Below are 21,344 nucleotides of genomic sequence, written 5' to 3' on the forward strand. Positions count from 1 at the left end.
TAAGTAGTTGACGTGGCTTGCTTAACTGTGATTGCCTTAAAGATAAATTGCTATCATCAATGAATGGATATAAACAAAAAAAAAAAAAAAAAAAAAGAAAAAAAAAAGAAAAGAAAGAAAAGAAAGTGGGCCATATTCATCCCAATCGTATTCCTCTTAAAGTTGGAGAGCATCACCCCAGATGTGTTCAGATGTTATCTGTGGGATCTGAAGATTTTTGTTATTTTTGTGAGTGCTACATTGCCCAGTTCTTGTTTATCCTGTGCACGTCAATAGTTCTTTAGTTCATAAAAGAGTTTGTCTACTTTTTTTTTACTTGGCTTTGAGAAGTCTTTAGTCTTTAGCAAGGGAGTGTCTTCCTGTTCTCAGGAGCACATCTGCCAAAGGAAACACTGACAAGAACGTCAAGGCTGCAGAGTAACCACTTTTGCATTCATACATGTTTTGAACAAACACGATTATGTAGAGTAAGAGTTTTCAAGGTTTAAAGGTAAGTTTATTTCAGAGTGTTTGTATAACAGAACAAAAAGTTTAAATACAATATTTATTGCAATTTAACCTTTTCAGGTCTTACATACAGGATGTTTTAAAAGCATATAATTCAATTGCATTATTTATACAGCATATATGAAAACTGTACCCCAAAATACTTTCCAGAAGATCTGGAATCACAGTAGAACACTTACCATGGTACAAATGAAGTCATACAATTGACTTACATTTAATGCACTTTCTGGTACTTAACTATATGGCTTTTATTGATGTTTACAGAAATTTTACTAGTTTCTAGTCTTATAGTACTAAGTTATCCAATCTCAAACTGAAAAAGAATTATACTGAAGCATTACAGTCTTTTCAGTCAGATTTGTTATTATTTCTGCTAATTTACATGGCTGCTGATTTGACTGGAAAGCTCTATATTTTCATGTAACACAATTATATAAATACTGTTCCTCTCCTTTTCTTCACAGTTACCAAATTTAGACTAATAGTCCAATCAAATAATGGTCATACATCTCACTAAATATCAAAATGCTCTAAAATACAGCATAAACTTCAATCCTTATTAGATTTTGAAAAAATGTCATTTGTCATCAAATAACAAAGACAGTTTACACAGAACACTTTTGCAGGAAAGATTGCTGCAGTCTTGGCAAAATTTTGAGCAGATGATTATAATTTTGCAAATCTCAAATATCCTGCAATATTTTCAGAGAGATACTCAGAAATCTATTAAAAACAGAGAGAACTTCCTTTTGAAGACTGCATTAGAACAGCATCTTGATTCATCCTTGTCTCTACTACCGTTCTCTGAGCTCCTCAGTAACCAGGTTCTGTCTTCTGAATTCTGGCCAAAACCAGACAGAGAAATAACACTTAAAATTTCCAGTCTGAGTATTTCTTTTACAACAACCTGCATTTTCATTAATGTATAAATAAAGCCTTCATCAATTCATTTTGTTTTGATGGTAACTCACCAACCATGGCTCAAAATTAAAATTCTGAAATGCAATCTAACTTTTTGGGCACATAAAATGGTAACAGGCATTATGCAATGACCTGAGATTGCATCCCTTATGGATATTAATATGAACAGACAGGATTAGTCTCTAGTATTTCTCTTCAAAATTGATTTTGTCCAAATATCAGCAAATCTTTTTGCTGTTATCATCCACTAGAGGGAGATACAATACACATGTACAAAGCTTGTGCCTGAAATTTGGGCTGGGTCATTACCCATCATCTTTTAGGTTCATCAACATAGACTTCCAATTTAAATATATTCTCATTTAGAGTTTCAGTTCAAGATCTTGGCTGTTCATGACCTAACTCAGTTATTGATCAAATTAACTGTTACTTGGGAACTTTTTTCAAACCCACTCAAGCACCAAAACTTCTTTCAATCAAAAATGCAGGTTAAGACTACAGCTGTTTTCTTGTCATTGGTATTGTGGTGCAAGACTATAAGACTATTCCTCTGCTTTGCATAATGAGAGTGCTTCCTCTGAAGGACTTTTGATAGGGAGCAGCTGACTTAATTCTCAGGGACCTTCTCTTCAAGCCCTTTCTAGCTCAAAAAAAAAGTTTTACACCTAAAAGAGGTAAGCAAATTAAGCAAATGTGTGGTATTATTTCTGTTCACTAATGCAACAGCTGGGATTTTCTTTGGCCTTTTGATACCTATGAGATCATTCTCACTCATTTATCACATGCAAAGTAAATGAGTTTCCTTTATAGCTATTAACTTGTTGTAATTATGCATTGTTCTCTTTAAAAGAAACGCTATTCCATCCCAATAAAGATTACAGGCTTACTTCACACAGTAGGTATTTTACCTTTTTGTCAATGACTTTGATTGCAGTTTCTCTTGAATTCTATGCATAATACAACCCACAGTACTGTGTTTGACTTTCTAAAAAGTAAGAACCATTCTAAGTCCTCAAGAGTTGAACATGTCATAAGAGAAAAAAATAACTTACATGCAAATAGAGGATGATCTAAGCATAAAAGCTGGAGCTTTAATTACATCACACAATTCTCATTCCTGTGATGTACTACATCAAAACATCCTCCAATCCAGGCTTCTTCATTTACTAGTTAAACAGCACAGTTATAGAATAAACAAAACTAACAAATTCAGAAAACCATGAAATAATGCAGGAATAAAATTGGGATTATGAGGTGAGTTTTCTTATTTTAAGTACAACTTTGAGTATATTTAATTTTAACAGACTGCTGAATTTAAGAACTTGCATTTAATTGGAGACAAAAGCAATCACTCTGAAACCTTGTGGCGGTGAATACCTCTGGGGTTGACATTCAATGCAAGAACAGTATTAGTCATACAGAACCTAAGTTTTTTGTTTTCTATTGCAGTTACTGTAATAAGAAAAATAGTCTGCCCTGCATTCATGTTAATAGCACTACAAGAAAATACTAATAAATTCATTTTAGTTCAGTAAAGGCAGGAGATTTAAACAAAATGTAAAAAATACAGTATATATATTTAAATAAGTTCAGTAGTAGATGCAGTAACTCCTGCTGGTATTTTGAAGACAGGGATAAGATTTTAAGCGTTTTGGAAAACAAACTACTTAAGATCAAAATCCCGATTCAGAATTGCTATTGCTATAGGAATTGCAGAAACTGCTACAAGTTGCTGTAGGCAAAATGCTGTTTAGTGAGATTTCCTTCATCTAATGCAAAAGTAATTAAAAAAAAATCCTACACAATTCCTATTGAATGTAAAACCAATAGTCACTCTACCCCATGACTGGCAAGTACAAACCAGTGCCTCATCAAACAAAGCAAAGCCCATCATAAAGCTGCTCTATCGCTTACTGTTTTGAGCAACAAACATGACATTCATCTGCATGTGTTGAGGGCATTCTTTGAGAACAGCCCAGTTGCATCCCCTTCCATCAAATGAGTGCTGGTTACTAGTGAATCTATTCCAGGGGAATGGAGCCCTCAATCTCCGCAGGTCTCTAAGATAGAAATGAACAGCCCTCACACTTCGTACACAAAGGGAGAGCTTTCAGATTAATGCCCTCTGTCAGGGTAGTTTCAGATTCTTCCCCTGGCAGTACTGAAAATAAAATATATTAGAGATTCATTATACAAATAGAACACATTTGAAGAAAATCTGTACAGCTATACAACTCCTTCCTTACAGTTATTTGAAATGACATTGCACTAGACAGCTTCTAAAGAAGCAATAATGACTGCCGTTTCATTTATACCTCTTCTTGCATATCTCCCACACAGTTAATGTCCGTAGTAACTTCAGATATGAAGCTACCAAAAAGCTGCTTTCAGGATAAATTTAGCAAGACTCCATGCTGCTGTTCTTCTCTATGACTTGATAAAAATGTATCTAATCAAGCTGCAAAGGCGCAAAATATTTGCCTGTATTTAGAAAGCACATTGACCTGAATGCTCAAGACGTACTGTTCTTTGTGCTAAATTCCAACACTCTCTTGAATGGGGTGTATGTCCTCACTGGCCTTGCACTTTCAGGAGATCTTCTGTTCTCAATACTTGTACTGTTAAGGAGACAAAACAAAAATTACAGAATTAATGTCAGATGGCTCGAAGTGCCACTACAATGAGCTTGTGCCTTGTTATTGACATTGTTGGGCTAAAATTAAACTATTCAATGCAATGGTATGTTCCATATTTCTTTTCTATAATGCCACAACGTATATTTGATAAAAAACATGACTGATACCGACAAATTTACATGCTGGCTACAAATATACACGGCTAAAAAGTCTTTAAAGATATCTATTTAAATTTCTGTAGCTAAGAAATTAACTATCATTTCCAGCTTTGACAAACAAATGGACAGTTGGAGCTCTGCTGGAGCTCATATTCAGCAATAGAGCTGCTTTGCTGAAGGATCCTGTAACAGTGAAGATAGTAGCATTAAATTTAAGAACGCAACTAATTGTGAAGTGTAATTCCATAAAAGCAAAACTGCATAGAAGTCAAAGATAAATCTCAAAAACTGAAAGAATTTCAGTTAAGTAGGATTTGTGGTAATATACAAAGGGGACCCAGAGAGGACAACAAAGATATTTACATCCTGACACAAAAATATGTTGGCGTCCTTAGAGAAAAGCACTGTTTCTGATGTTTCAAAGTTCATACCATTAAAATCTGCTCTAGGCTGAACACTGTCATGCGTGTATTTTTAAATAGGGAAGGGAAATTTTAGTTTGCATTTCATATGCTAGCGTGGATTTCAAATGCTAATTTACATTCCTCAAACTAAATGATTCAATTTGCAATGCAGTTAAAATGAACTAGTTTACCTGTTGGTAGTAAAAGTGCTATGCAATGACCCTCATTACTGTACTGTTTTGCCCCTCCTTGCAAAGGTTTGCCGGGGAAGAGATTCAAGAGCAAGTCCATAGCATTGTTTCCAGGGCTCAGTACAACCCTACTGCAGCATTTGGGACAGAGGATGGGGAGGAGGAGGAGAAGGGAAGGCACTATGGCTGAATCTTCACTAAACCTGGCTACAGAGCCACCCTCCACCACAGAACAGAGACAGGCGAAGAAGTGGTAATCTGACTGTGCTGTTTACTTGGCAATTGTCCACTTAGGCCTAGCATAGCTCCAAAAATTTCTGCAGCCCTGAAACGTTTCTGTTGGTGTTACCTGCCGTTTAAAATGGTTCTTGATGCATCTGGTGGAACACAGAGAATAAAGCATGCATGAAACCAGCATTAAACAGGCTCAGGGCAGTGGTGTCTATTGTCTTCTGCTGTGGTGCTAGCAGACATTTCATCAGTATTTTCTGCATTTCACAAAGTCAGATCTCTTGACTTCTAGCTTTACTCCCTGCTTAAAACATGTTACTGTAAGTAAGTACTCCCTGAAGGTCTGCAATACGTTTGCATCTAAAACTGCTTAAGTCATTAAAGCATATTACACCTAGTGCCTACTAGTTCCTCTTTGAAAATTAGGAAAATTTTGCAAAACTTCACAGTTCATGCTAATAGTGTACCAACACAGTGACAATAAAGGACATTATGAAGAAGTTTGCTATAAAGAAGCAGAAAATTGAAATACCTGGATGGAAGATCACATTCTACACCAGCATCTCTGGTTTCTACATTGGTCTTTGGTTGATTTTCCATTAAATAGTCCAATTTATCTTGTAATTCTTTATTCTGTAAAACAGTAATTTTCAACACAAGTTTATTTTATTTCAGTTATGTTAATTAAATTACATTAATTAAACAAGAAAAAAAAAGTTCTAGAGTGGCTTTTCCCCATAAGAAATAATGTAAGAGTATTTACTGAGAAAATAAAGAGTCCTTATTTCTCAGAAAACAAATGAACAAAAAACACTTAACTGTATTCGTTAAGAAGCTTCTAAGTACTTATAAATACCATTATAAAATTCTATGTCAAGAAAGCTAGCATTGAAATTATACATCTATCCCAGTTAATTGAGTAGATAAAGCCATCACATGGAGCACAGATTTGGAAAAATTGACCTTCATGACCACTCAAATCCCAGGCTACTTAATACCTATACCTCTTATTACTCCCTGCTACTTTTTAGAATCTACAGTCCCAGGAAGGTGAGAAACAACAGCAGAAACTTTGTCTCTATAGTAGAGGTATCGAGACTTTGTATTACATACATTCTTCATTTGACTGCTATTATATGTTTAATTTGCTGAAGTACAGCAAATATATACAATAAACATGCATTTAGGTAACATCAGATCATACCTGTTCAAATTTTATTGGCTTTCATAAAATAATTACAATAATATAATGCCTTACCTCACATTCTAGGAAAGAAATTTTTTCTAAAAGCTGTATGATAAATACTTCCTTCTCTTTGACTTTCTTCCTTAGCATTTCAATCTGTGAAGAAAAAATAAAATAAAAATATTTGGTTTAATGTGGATGAGAAGCGCAGGAAAAAGACCTAGATACTGCAGGAAGAAAAGATGTTTAATTTTATTATTCAGCAACTATTGAAAAGCTATACAGATTCACAAACGACTTTTAAGCTACTTAACCATGTTTATCATCCATACAGTTAAGACAGTTCATATATAGATGATATAGAATCATAGAATCATTAAAGTTGGAAAAGACCTTCAAGATCATCTGGTCCAACCACCCCCCTACCACCAATGTCACCCACTAAACCATGTCCCTAAGCACCACATCCAACCTTTCCTTGAACACTCCCAGGGACGGTGACACCACCACCTCCCTGGGCAACCTGTCCCAATGCCTGACTGCTCTTTCTGAGAAGAAATTTCTCCTGATTTACAACCTGAACCTTACCTGGCACAACTTGAGGCCATTCCCTCTAGTCCTATCACTAGTTATCTGCGAGAAGAGGCTGACCCCCAGCTCCCCACAACCTCCTTTCAGGGAGTTGTAGAGAGCAATAAGGTCTCCCCTGAGCCTCCTCTTCTCCAGATGAAACAAGCCCAGTGCCCTCAGCCACTCCCCTATGGGCACTAGGGTTGTTTCGTCTGGAGAAGAGGAGGCTGTATACTAACATGTATACTAACATGGATTTTAAGATCTATAAACCTGGATACAAAATGGAAACTCAAACACTGTCATGCAACAAAGGAAACTCAGGAAAACTCCATCTCTGGTTCAAAGGCTCTAGTGAATTTTACCTACATCCAAAAATAGGTTGCACACTGCTAGTTTCTTGAAGGTCATATTTGTTCAGTTCTTTCCTGGCATACTAAACTCAAAAAAAAAAAAAAAAAAAAAAAAAAAAAATTTATACAAAGGTAAAGGCAGTAAATTATTTACAAGTGTTCATGAAAATAAAAGTTAGCTGCACCAAAAGTACTGCATCTTAATATTGTTCTATATAGAATGATGATGACCTTTGTACACTCTGGAATTTCTGCTGATCACAGACTCATACAACAAGAACTTTTGCATTAAATCTGTCCCTGCTACCAGCACAAGCAGGTATGGCCAGAGAAACTGGGTGCACCCTGGATTTCATAACGGTCTCTTGTTGCTGGCCCAAAGCTGGCCTCATTGCATGGAAATGGCTTTCTAAAGCTCCTAAAGCCACGAGCATTTCTCTTTTTCTGTTCTTCTGAACTTCTTGCTTAAAGCTGATTTGCTGTGTAAGGTGCATGCTGTTATCAGCAACAGTCTATGAAATCTGTTGACTTAATTTAGGAGACAATAGAACCTTGTGCCAACACATCACATTTTCTCCTTGGACCAAAGCAAAAATCCCTGGTTATTCTCTCTCAACTCCTGCTGACTGCACCTACTAAAACGGTGACTAATAAAACGAGCAAACAAAAGCAATAGCTAAATAGCAACTTCAAATGTTACTGCTTCCCCAGGAGGCGGTTCAGGTTCTTACTCACACAGCTGTAGACACACACACCACTTAACAGGCACAACAGGCAAGGTGCTTCCTGTACCTGCAGTTACGGTCTGCTTCAGATGCAGAAAGCACTGATAAAACTACTTCTATGGCGGGTCAGCAGAAGTGCACTGGAAGATCAGTTCGTGGGAGACAATGGATTCTGCATCGTGTTTGTATGCAGGTAGGGACTGGAAGAGGATGAATTTCCCTCTTTGTCCTGTGCTCATGCAATTTTTGTCTTACAACAGCAATGAAAGCTGATAGCAATGGACAGTATTTATGCGCTCAACGTTAAATAGTGTCAAGTCTAATTCTTCTAATTAAATTTAAATTGACCTTTATTGAATATGCTATTTCATGTCAGATGACATGAAATAAGTATAAATTCAGGATTTTTCCCCTTCAAAGTCCATGGGAATGCATTTCTTACAACTGCAGTGCTGGAACATCATTAATTAACCCCCTGTCCCTGTTCCATGCCAGCTCTCTTTAAACAGGCAGAGCCCAACCAACAACTTCTGCTGTACTCAGCAGTGCATTATCTGAGTCAAGAGTCTCCCTGCTTCCTCAGAATTAGAGTAAATTAAAGTTTCAAAAAGCTTTTGATCTTACACCTGGAAGCTGAAAAACAGATGTAAACCAAGGCAGTAAATGGATGGTCTGCATCACAAACAGAATGCCAGTTTACCATGCACTGCTTTTAGCAAAGTCTTTATTATTGTATGTACAAAAAGCTAAAGCTGTGTTAGATGAGGAAAGATATAAAATGCCTTTACAGCACTGGAAAAGCGTGTGTTCTGCACATTCCTTGCTATTATGGGGCAATCTGCCAACAGTGAAAAAAGTAGATCTATGCTTATAGCTTTCTTCATCATAAGAGAAGTATAAAAATATCCATACGTAATAAAGCATAGGCATTTTCTATAAAACTTCAAATAAAATGAGGTAGCCTTTTTTGTCAGGTTATTGGTTGGCTATGGTTTTCACAATTTTAAGAAAAAAAGGAAAATATATTACTAAAAACTTAGTGGATTTTACTAAAATGAATTATTTTACAGAATTTTATAGAACCAAACAAACCTCAGAATACTTTTTGTTTTCTGGCAGTCACAAAGACAGACCATTTCCAATTGCTTGGTCAGAGTTTTTCATGTGCTCTCACCAGTCACTTTTTAATTCTGTATTTTAAAACCAATTTTGTGAAAGCACATTAACAAAACCCTCCAAGACCACCAGTTAAAAACTTTTCAATACAGGTAGAAATAATGATTAATAAAAATACTCACATAATGTTAAAAGAGAATGATAAAATACTCAAAAGTACAATAATCAAAGCTCCAAAAGTACTATCACCCTCTCCAAAATCTACAGTGCAATCAAAACTCACAGAAGCATTAAAAAATGAAGAATATATAAATAAATTCAACCAAAGTATTATTTTTTTATATTTTTTATAAAATTTAAAGTTTTTTTTTCTAAAATCACCAAATTGACTTTAATTCAGTCTTCCCAATTTTCAATTAACATTAACACAATAATCAGTTATTATTAGAAAAAAAGCAAAATGTAAATTTCATAATTTTTAGCTGAACAGTTACAGAATATGAGTGCTGACATCATTCATCTTTCTCAAAATCAGTTTTTGTTGGTGGTGGTGGTGGTGGTGGTTTTTCACTTTGAGATGTGTGCAAAAGTTATCAGTCATCTGAAGCTATTATCATTTCAGTTTTCTGATCACAGAAATCCAAAGCTTGTAGCATTTTCAGAACTGTATAACTTCAGAATTTTCAGAATGGTGTAGTATTTTTTTAATTTAATTACTACTTTGTTTACTAGTATGACTAAATTAAGTCACTGGTTCAACAGCTTCAGCCCTGCCAGTAAATTCCACTTGAGAAAAGATAAACTGTTCTTTTAGGATTTTTAAGTGGGTCTTCTCTGTCAATATTCTGTTCTCCTACTGTGCATACAAGCAAATAATTTTAGCACCTGTAATCAGAACAATGCAGAGAAGACTGAAGCCAAGTAGAGCTATGGGATCAGAGGAGGGTTTTACCCTGGTAGATACACATTCTTGTTTTTGAACAAGAGCTCATCAGATGCCTATTTTATTTTATTTTATTTTATTTTATTTTATTTTATTTTATTTTATTTTATTTTATTTTATTTTATTTTATTTTATTTTTTCCTGGGGGGCGGGGGAGACTGACAAACTGCTTTCTCCTCTTCCCAAACACAAACCTCAACTCCAAACACAAGATTTTGTAATTTGGCAGGAATGTTACCACTTTTACTTTTACTTTTTTTTTTTTTCTCTTTTAATAAGAATCCTGTAAGAACTGGCAGACTGGACAACATACAACAGCACTCCCTGCCTCCTTTTAACACATTTACATAGCATCAATCAGAGCCCACTTAATCAATCTACTTTGTCCTTCTAAAGAATTATGCTAGAACTTTAATATACACCTTCTCTTTCTAACCTATAGAGAAGAGGCAATGTTGTAGTGTATCATTACATGCAGTCTCAGTCTAGCAGTAAAACAGAACTGAGTGATTAAACCATGCAGATTACAGATATGATAAGGCTGCAAATTATGGAACTTATATAAAACCTTTTGGTAGATCTTTACAACATTATGAACTCAACTATAGACAACTCAACTCAACTCAAGACAGCTCTACAGGCCAAATACATTTCATGAGAAATTTAGCAGCTGTTATAATGGCAGAGGCTGTTTCAGGGCCAGGAAAACAGTCCGGCAGTCTCTGCTCCCCAGGTGCAGCAGAGCTACCCTTTGAGGCCACTGCAGAAGAACAAGGCAAAGCACAGCAAGGCACCCATGCGACATCCACAGCTGCTGTACTCCCCAACACACGGACAATTAATTGTCTCAGCACTACTGCTGTCCAAGGGCTGAAATGGCTTCCATCGAAGTTTTGAAACACCTTTAAGCCTACCACAAGGCTTGATATGGATGACACATCCCACCAGAGTAGTTTAGTACAAAAAAGTTTATTTACAGAACAAGAATTTGGGTACACATCATTTTATGCCATTAGCTTAGGGAAGACCAGGAATGAGCTAACCTGATTTAATTACTCTTCAAGGGGACATGCACTTGGAGGAAACCGGGTGGAGGGGGAGAAAAACAAACAAACAAACAGGAATAAGTTTGGAGGATTATATTAATATATTACTAATATTACTATATTAAATAAAATGAAACCTTAATTCAGTGCATTTATATATGACACATCGCATACGGTACAAGTGTGATGGTGTCCTTTCAGAGAGGAATGTAACACTGTGGCTCATAATGCTGGTGTTGGGTAAAAGCTCTTCAGCAATAAAAATAATGCCTTGCTCCTTAACATTATATTGGCTTTTTTCCCACAAAAATCTTACTTATGGCAAACTAAGATAATAATGCTTAGATGTGTATTGCACAAAACATAATCTCAAGAGGGTCTTTGATCCAAGGAGTTGTATAAAGTAAGAGAACAACAGATGACAGAGCAATAGATTTTGACTTTTGGTTGAATATGAGGTAAGGAGAAGGAAAGGTGAAGGAGGATAGGTCAAACACAATACTGAACTAAAGGCCTGCGTGGTGGCCAGGCCACTCTAGGGTCAAAAACAAATTAGTGCAAGCCAAAGACTGAATTTCCTTGGACTGAATCACTTCTGGACTGACTCCAGGACAAAAATATCACCAAGATCTTCCTACATTTTGGAGGGGCAATGACCAAGGCCTATAATCCACCTCACCTTTGCTGTATCTGCAAACTCTGGCATTTCTGGCATCTGCAAACTGGCTCTGTCATTTCAGCTCATAGCCAACTCAGCAACTTGCTCCCAAATCTGGCTTTTGCACAACTACCCTTTACAGATTTCTCCATCATTTTCCTCAAGTACTACTGAGATGTAGCCTTCAGACTCTCTTCTTCCAACCTTGTCTACAAATGCCCAGGCAAGCTTTTCCCTAGTGCTCCCCTCTTCCCTGCCTTGCATTGTTAGACTCATTAGCCATTTTTTTTCCTCCAATATTCCACCAATATTTACTCACACCCATATTAAGCAGTCAAAAAATCTGCTTAAGAACATCATTTGTGTTAAATGACCCACCCACTCCTTCCTTTGAAGACAGTTCTGCTAACAGTAGAAATGTGAATTGAGCAGTCCTGAACCACAACATCACCCTCTTTTCCTATCACTTCGTTCTGTCTTTGCTCCCCCACTCCACTGCATTCATTGTTCCTGCCTTTCCTCCTCCTGTTGGGTAACAGATGACTATGCCAGAAATTAGTAAGGGAAGAGAAACAAGGCCCAAGCTACAGTATTGTAACTTACCTGATCTGCCAGGAACTGAGAGGCATCCTGTGCTCTTTGGCCACCCCAGGGCTAGGGAGCACCCAACAGGTCAACACAGGGCATACAAGCTCAGCCCTTTGTCTACCCAACTTCAATCCCTGACACTTGGCTGCTGAGCACAGGAAGGGGCACCTGATCTCTCTCAGTCATGGCCAGACCCATAAAGACCCTTACAGGTCGTATTGGGTGTACAGCTTGCACTGCACATACCTACTGCAGTTGACAGCCTGAATCAGCCTGTCAGACCCCCATGTACAATGTGAATCTTGTTGAATTTATTCACTGGCTGAGGATTACTAATGCCACTTTTTTTTTTTTTTTTCCCCCTCAGGCTCTCTCCTCCTTGTGCTATTGCTGTTACCACCTCTATACCTTTGCCTCCTTCTAAAACCTCGAGGTTATCTCTCTCAAAATCCCTCAACTTCCAGACTGTCACCTTATCTTGTAGCATCTCCCAGAAAATTAAATTCTTGCCTGTCACATCAATGAAGATACGTTTATTTCTCCATACTGCACCTTATGGGGTCTCCAGTAAGTGTCCTCAAATACCAGATGAAATTACCATGCTACTTGAATGGACAGTGTAAATATTTTCTGGGAAGAGCTGCACTTCTGAATTTCTCTTGCTCTGTCAACCAACTACTTCAGTAAAGATAGAAGATAGATTATAAGTCAACAGCATTTCATTGACTTCATGGGTAGAGCACCTAAGAACAGTCAAGAGACCCGAAAGAAAGAGTCCTCTAAATAACTGCTGGGGAGTAGTGATATTAGAAGGGAAATCAACAGAACTATGAATCAATTAAAGGAGGAAGAAAAAGCATCATAAGAGACAATTAAAGTTATGTCAAACTGTAGAGCCTTTATAAAGAAAGTCTGAAGTAGCAAACTTGATTTTATTCTGTATACTTAGTTACAGTTCTAGAGGCTTTAAATATAGTTATCTATTGAATTGGAACAGATCCAGCTGTTAGGTAAATTCAGTCAACATTTACCACCTGATAATATCATCCATTAATTTAAAATATTTAACACAATATGACAGCACTAATATAGTTAAATATTATATATTATTCAAGTATTGTGCATTTTCCTTATTCATCTGCCATAAATCAATTTGGCATCTGTAACACTGATATAGAGACATGAACAAACTGGTTGTAAATATGACTAAACACAGGACAAACACATATTACACCATACAAAACAAGACAGACAAGACATTGCAACATCAGCCTGAACTCTCAGACAGTTGCTGTACAAGGAAAACAACATTTTACTCAAGATTCCAATATTTCACTGGACCTTAAGTAGTACTTATCAGTGGCTAGTGTTGAAATTTTTTTCAGGGAACATAATAAAGCAAATAGAAATGAGCACCTTTTCCCTTTAGTCCTCCTTAAATCAGTACTTCTTAGTATTTTAAAACTCCCATTTTATGTAAAGAAAAAGTAACAACTCATTGATTTAAGTTATTGCACCAACTTGGCAACCTTTCTAAACTGGTGACCTGTATGAATGTACTAGAGCAGTCTTTGATGTCCATCTATTCCTACAGCAGGCCCACAGGGCCCAGATGTCCTAAAGGATTATAAATATCAGCACCTTGTCTAACAGTTCTACACACCTTATTAAGAACTACCTTAGCAATGTTTAAGTCTTCTAATTAATGACTTGGCCAGGCAATTCCCAGCTGAAAGAGCTGATGCTATGAATGTATAAACAATCTCACTGAACTCTGGCAGTGATTCGACTTTTGCCAATAGATAAACAACGTATTGCATTGCTCAAGTCCACTGAAGCATGACGAACACTTGGACTGCGGGGATATTATTTATGTTCTGCCATATATTTTCTTCCTCCAAGCTCCCAGGGTGGGTTTCTTTCTACATTTGTTGTTGTGTTTTTGCAGTTGCTGTTGTTGTTGCTTTTACTATGGGTACTACACAATGCAGATTTTGGTTAGCAATAATTTGGCTTCTGTCTGTTGCTGATAATTTAATCTTCTCATCCTCTATGCTTCTGTATGTCTTCTTTAACTTGACCTAAAATTGAAACTGTATTTCCATATTAAAACCGGGCTATTTTTCAATGTGTCTCAAGTTGGAGTATTTTGATAGAGAAGTTTTCAGCTGTTTATCAAGTCTTTGGTGGGAAAACTTCTTCTGTATTCTTCATTTGTGCAGTACAAAACATCACTTGCTCATTAGCACTTTGTCCTTTCATGCAAGTATCTTCCACAACAGAGCAGGATACAGCTTCTCTCTGGTGTTTGGTCACCATTTATTATCCAGCGAATCTGAGACTAAAGCTGGAGAACAGCTCATGGGCCATGACCTAGAGACAGTTCAATTCAGTAGTTAGGGAATTCCATGTGAAATCTGAGGTCTGTTGATAATTCTGTGCCACAGAATCAAATATCCTTTTCTCTTTTCAGTCCCCTTCAGAACAGCTCTATATATCTGCATCAACCCACTTGCTTTGTTTACAAATGTAAATACTTTTCTCCTCTCTCCTGCTTCTTAATACTAAATAATATGTACAACATGAGCTTTTTGTGCCATGAAAGTGCATTCCATTTCAATTTCAACTGCACAGATTTCAAATCTTAATCTCTCTTAATCTCTCCAGGACTGAAATGGAGATAATGTCAAGAAATGCTTTTGTTGCTCATATAAATTTTTGGATTTGAAGAATTTTAGCTTTATCCAACACTAAACCATTTCCCTTCTCCTACACAGACATAAGTGGTTTAAACTGGCCGACCATATAGAATAGATAACCTAAAAGAGCAAGCTTTCATCCCTCTCACAGAAGCATTTCCACCCTTAAAGAAGCAATGTGGTTGCAGCTTCCCTTACCCTCCCCTAGCACCCCTGTGGCTCCTATCACTTCAGTCTCTGAACTGGAAACTCCTTAGTGGAAGGGTCTGAAGTTTGCATCCTTCCACCTTTCATGCTGGGATTCTCCCTGTGAATTTTCTGCTTCTGATCAAGGTGGCTATTTGGGGGCCTGCCTTTGAAAGCCTGTCTCTGCCCAGTCAACATTTTAAAATGACTACACAGGAGATAGGGGCTGGACTTCTGCACACTTGCCAAATGTTAAGTCCTGCACTTTCAGCTGCAGTGGCAGGGAAAAACCTGTAAGCCTTAAGACATCTGCAGTCTCTCTCCAATGGTAACATCAGGCTTCAAGACTATGCTGGATAACTTTCAGGTCAGCTGTTGCTCTGAAGGCTCTTTCTGATCTTGGTTTTCACAGAAGAGAAACCCTAAGAGGCTGAATAATGGTTGTGTGAGGGAGGTAACACAGATGTTGAAGGTCACAGATTCAAGAAAACTTCCAGAATTTTTCCTCGTTTTCTTTTTTTTTTTTTTAATATCTTTAATTTTAACTCTTATTTTATCTTTTATTTTCTTCTGAAAACTGTTTTCCATGCTCCTGTTTATGACTGGTCTGTATAGGTCAAATTGAAGAAGGTTTTGTTAATGACTGAAATGTCACATAACCACACTGAACTGTGATTGTCCTCTGCTTGGGTCCAGTTCCACCAAAGGCAATTTGCATATTTACTGCATTCAAAATCAGCAAGGAATTCAATATTAGTCCTTTGGAAATGAAGACTTTAATACTCTTTTCCCCTATGCCTTCTACAATCAGTGTTTCTTTGTCAGCATCCCCTTTCCTGCATGCCTAGATTAGGACTGACAACAGCCTCCTAACACATTTTAAGTGCTATTAAAACAGCACTACAGGTGTTAGAGCTGCCTATTGCATCTCAAAACTCCAAACTAACGCTTTTCCTTTCACTTGCCTCTTCACTGCTTGCTGTTCTCTAACAGAATGCCTCCCATTTATCACTTGCACGTGACCCACCATCTTTCCCTAAAAAAGGACTGAACAGCAATCTATTTTGTGATTTTTCAGCCATCAGATTTGTCTGAGTACTTTTTCAATTTTGACAGTTTTCCATATGAATTCGAAGCAGCATATTTTGGTTGTTAAGCACCACTTTGAAATGATGTTCATTTCTGTAACTGCACTTTGTCTAAATTGGTGATTCTAACAGCACAAATCTGTCATGGTTTACGCTGGAAGAATAAATGTCCATTTATACTTCAGAGCTATATCTGAATATACCAAGCTGAATACTTAACACTAAGCTTATCCTGTAGTCAAGCAAGTGTTTAGACATTTGTTCACCTAGTTCATAGAGTATCTTTTTATTTATTTATTTATTTTCAATTTCTAACAAAAATACTGCTGATAATTTTGACTGTTATGCTACTTCTGTTCTGGGTTTCCCAGGTTAGCCTGTTAGCAGTCTATTCCCATGCATCAGAGAAGCTAAGAGTTTCAGAGAACATGCTTTCTAGCTCCTAAGGTCATTCTTTCTCAATTATATTATTTAAATACAAGTTATTGATCCTTATAATACCCTCATAAACCCTAAGATGTAACGTTATTTTACAGATACAAGCCATAAAAGTATTTCAATGACAAGTAACATGGCAGGTTCACATGAGATTTTACTTGATCTTCCTAGCCACTACATTCTGCATTAGGTTAAATTTAATGCAGAGAGATACGTATTTTTCAAGTATACTCTGATGAGCACATTTCCTGGGACTCAGATAGCAGTACAATTACAAAATCTTCCCTATCTACTCTAGTGTGTTTTAGTGCTACTGCTCACTAGTTTTTAACATCTCCACATCATCTCTTCAGATAGTATTCTCTTTCAATGTCCTACTATTTAAGAAGTATTTTTGTTGTCAGTTTCTCAACTACTATGGCATAGTTGATAAGTGTTGCTGAAAGTGAACCTTAAAATGCTTTTCTAATGTTTACGTACAGAAGAGACACAAAACAATGCCATGCATGTGCAGAGGTCTGATTTTTAAAGGGCATACACATCTGCAATGCGTTCTTCCCTACAGTGGGCAACTACAACTCTCTGTACCCAATTAAAGCTACTATTTTTAAGCCTTTAATTAAAAAAGGTTTAAATGGAGCATGCCAGCAATATGGTAGTTATTTTCTGAAACATACACCACAGACACCTGAAACATACACCATAGACACCACGAAATTAAAAATATTAAGTGCCTAATTTATTTGGCACCATTGGACCTGATCAAATTTCTGCTACTGAAATCTTAGTTAGTTCACTAATCAGAACATAATGCAGTTACAAGTGTTCATGCAGCTTTCAAGTTAACTGTATTAAAAGGAAAACTAAAACAGACAAGGAATAAAGGGAAAATAAGGTATATTCTCTACACACAGCAAAAAATGATTTGCAGACTGTTAATTGCTTTGAAAAGGAGGTAGCCAGACAGCAAATAAATTAGTTATATTTGACAGTTAAGTAGTGAGTTAGTAGTGAGTTAGATATTTAACATTCTACTTTTTAAAGAGGATGACCAGAAGATCTGGAAGGGCTTTCTGTGTAGATGAGTACACCAGTAGATACATATTACAAGGAATCAGAAAGCTAAACTCTCCAATTAAAACTATTGTTTTTGATATAATAATCACTGGCCCAAGCTTTATACCTGTTTTTGCCAAAACACTCCATGGAATTTAATGTTTCTCATACCAACACGGTCCACTAGAGGTCGTTACATTAAGCGCTTTAGAATACACGTTATGTAGTATGTATTACTAGAATCATCTGGGTTGCCACAAATATCAAAGTGACAAGTCCTGTAGTACTTTTGAGTAGGGAAAAAAATATCTCACAATATTCTGGTTGACTTACTGAAATATAAAATAGACTCCAGATTAAATAACTGTTCCAGATTAATTAGATCGGAGATGTTTTTCTTAATAGAGTACTGTGGCATAAAAACTACTAGCCCAGTTTTAGACAACCTTCTATGATGCTTGAAAGTAGTGGGGAGAAAAAAAAAAAAGGCAAGCTGAACTAGAAAACCTCAAGACTTTATAACAGTACACTATTGAATATATATGATGGAAGAACTTGAATGGAAAGAGAGAAGTAATTTTGCATCCCCTTTTTTTCTACTCAGTTTTGCATCTCTCTGCATGTAAGACAGGATAACTTAGTATCAAACATCTGATCATATATCAGGACTGCATCAGAATCTTGTAACCAAAATATAAAGCAAGATAGATATAGGTAAATAGCATATAGACAGAGGTGTAATAATACTTCGATAAATAAGAAAAAATGCAAGCCTAATCAGAAATCCTCTAATAGCATATTAGGAATGCAGACAGAATGCCTTAGAATAAAATAGTTTGTAAACATTTGATTTTGTGGATGTGCGATGTCAAAATACAAATAAGAGATACTTCATGAATGCCCATCCTCTGTGCAGGAACAAGGCTCAGCATAATAGTGCTGTCAGTCTGTTTTGTATAGCTCCAATTTAAACAATTTACATATATCCCATGTCAGTCTATCATTCACCTGGAGAAACAGAAATGTCTGCAATCACAGCTTTCTGACTGCTGAATGGTTTCTTGGCACGTAGGTAGCCTGTAACTTAAAGCAGCTTTCCAGCAAAATGATGCTTATAATTTTGCAGAAAATTAGATCAGCTATGATGATATCCCAAGAAAAAGTTGGTTTTTTTGTTTGTTTGTTTGTTTGTTTTAAAGTTGAAATCTGTATTTGTCCTGCTATTTCTCTGAGGAACTGAATCATAAAATATAAAGGGCAGCTTCTACCTTACCCTTGTGTATAGAAAGAAGACCCTTAATAACTAGTGTGCCCTGTTTCTGCACTCCGAATACTTCAAGTTGAGTTGTATTTCCTGGACTAACATAAAGAGCTCAAAGACTTGAGTCAGCCCAAAGATCACAGTATATAAGCCAAAAACCACTGGATTAAACTGCTTTTAGCTTCTCTTTCTGCTTTACTAGCTTCAGATGCTTAACTCATCTTCTATTGTATTTGTAACTCAGGTGGCATAAGGAAATTGCACACAGAACATAGCTCTCTGGATTATGTACTAAAAGAATCAGCATTTCCAGAAGAGTCAAAAATACATTGTTTTACTGGATCTCACCTCCTCAACCATGTGCTTGACTTTCTTCTGTTGGCAGTGGACCATATCATCCAGATGTTTGATTCGCTCCCTTAGGCTTGCTGCTACCTCCTCCAAATGCTGTGACCTAGCAAAAGATGGAAGAAATAAGCATATAAATGTGGAGGTATGCAGTATGAGCAAAACAAGAACAAATTGCCATAATCCCACCACAAATCAGGAAGATTAAGTCCACAGATAAACAAGCCAAGTTCCACTGGCAGACGTGGATTTTATTTGTATAAAGTACGTTCTAATGGTACTCCTGTAGCCAAAGTTACTGTCTCCACCCATGTTAACTCACCTTTGTCGCACATACTGGTGTGCTTACTCAGAGCCCAAAGTGCTGACAATTAAATGATATAATAAAGCTCGTCTCCTTGAGATGTCTGTTTTTTCTTGGCATTTAGACAACTAGATCTTTATCACCAGAAAGGCACAATTATATGGACTTACTAGCACCTGCAAACTTCTTGGTAATGCATACTAAATAGAAGCCAGGAGGCACATCTGAAGGTGTCCTTTTAAATGCTCTCCTACTATAGGGCTGCCATAAATCAAGGATTTGGCATAGTTGCCAACAGTACTAGAATGCTAACTGGAGTAGTTTTAAGTCAGCAACAGTCAGCAGGAACTGGCATGGATGTTTAAAGTTTCTATGTATGACTTTGCAGACAGATACTGTATTTCTTCAAAGCAGTTTTACACAGAAATAGAACACCCTCAGAACTCCTATCACAAGTTGACTCGACAGCTTGCCAGGAAAGTAGTTTTAGAACATGTGAAGAACAGGAGAGAAGCATGGGAACATCTGCTTGTTGTTGTTTGTTTGTTTGCTTGTTTATCTGAATGAACAATTCTTGAAATGCTTAAAAAAATCAACCATTTGCCTGCAAAATAAACTTCTGTACTCCTATGGTTAGGACTGGACAGGATTTGAGAAGTGGAGGAGGGGATTCAAAAACAAAAAAGATTTTTTTCATCCTGCTCTGTGTACAGCAGAAGAAACTGCTGAAGCTGCAAACAGAACGACCATTTTAAGGCAAAGCAGCAGATGGCAAACTGTATGACATGATTCCAATGAATGACTGAATTGTATGCTGTTTCTCTCCCATAAAGAGTTTCTATTAACAGTAAAGTAGTCTACAAAACTGTAACTGCAGCACTTTGACAAGGACTCAAAAAATCAAGGCACTGCTGCAGGTTTTTCAATCCTGCATATTAAGGTCTCACAAAATAAGTTTCCATTTTGATTGCAACTGTAACACAGAGCTGGTCTCTTATTGAAAGATTCCAAATTTGATGTACTGATAGTAATAGAGAAACAGCAGATGGCATTGCTCATGTGGAGATAAGTGTCTGACTAGGAACATACAGGTGAAGAGAAGTTAAGAACAGACCTCAGCATCTGAACAGAGATTCATTGCTTGCATTACATAGATTACAACCACATGCTTGTTCGCATTGCACCGCACAAATTCCTGTCTTTCCTTTACCCTTATTAATGCAGCATAACTTTTTATGCTGAGTGGATAGGGCAATATTCACTGAAGTGAGAAGAGTATCTGCTATCTGGTGGTAAAGAAAGAAAGCAATTATCTTTCATCTCCAAATTCTATGTTGCATGCAACATCTGTACACTCTAAATTGTTATTTTAACAGGCTGATGTAAAAAGATGTTTTTTTTTTTTCCTGCAACCAGATAAGCAGGTCACTTCAATACAACTATTAAGATGCTCTGGGCAGGGACTCCTTTTTATGATTATACTTCATAAAGAATAGTGGGATGTCAAAACTTTAAAACTGAGCTTCTAGGTGCCCCAGAAATATTAGTAGTAATCAAGTATGATTATTCAGTGGCTGCTTAAAATTCATCTTTATCCATTCAAGTAGTGTCACATAAATTTCTTTTGCCTAGTTGTGGTGCTTTGTCAGTCTCAAAGTAGCAATGGATGCACATGCCACCCATTGGCAGAAACAGCACATTCAGGTGCCAACATCACCAGCTCTTCCTTCT

At 36.7% G+C, this 21,344-nt stretch overlaps 1 protein-coding gene across 3 annotated transcripts in view; it reads right to left on the bottom strand.

Moving 5' to 3' along the window:
* Positions 1-21,344, bottom strand: part of MYZAP (myocardial zonula adherens protein) — a 58,557-nt gene that overhangs the window by 8,378 nt on the left and 28,835 nt on the right. For 2 of the 3 annotated variants that reach the window (XM_068696256.1, XM_068696255.1), the window contains exons 10-13: positions 19,310-19,415; positions 6,307-6,390; positions 5,581-5,681; positions 475-4,046 (exon numbers count right to left, since the gene is read on the bottom strand). In XM_068696256.1, the coding sequence (XP_068552357.1) occupies positions 3,941-4,046; positions 5,581-5,681; positions 6,307-6,390; positions 19,310-19,415 (397 nt within the window). In that variant the 3' untranslated portion in view covers positions 475-3,940. Of the gene's footprint in view, positions 1-474; positions 4,047-5,580; positions 5,682-6,306; positions 6,391-19,309; positions 19,416-21,344 lie in introns of those variants that run through there. The other variant, XM_068696257.1, reaches the window with a different exon arrangement.

The sequence above is a fragment of the Anas acuta genome, chromosome 12 (genome assembly GCF_963932015.1).
Source record: "Anas acuta chromosome 12, bAnaAcu1.1, whole genome shotgun sequence".
In the NCBI taxonomy this organism is placed as follows: domain Eukaryota; kingdom Metazoa; phylum Chordata; class Aves; order Anseriformes; family Anatidae; genus Anas; species Anas acuta.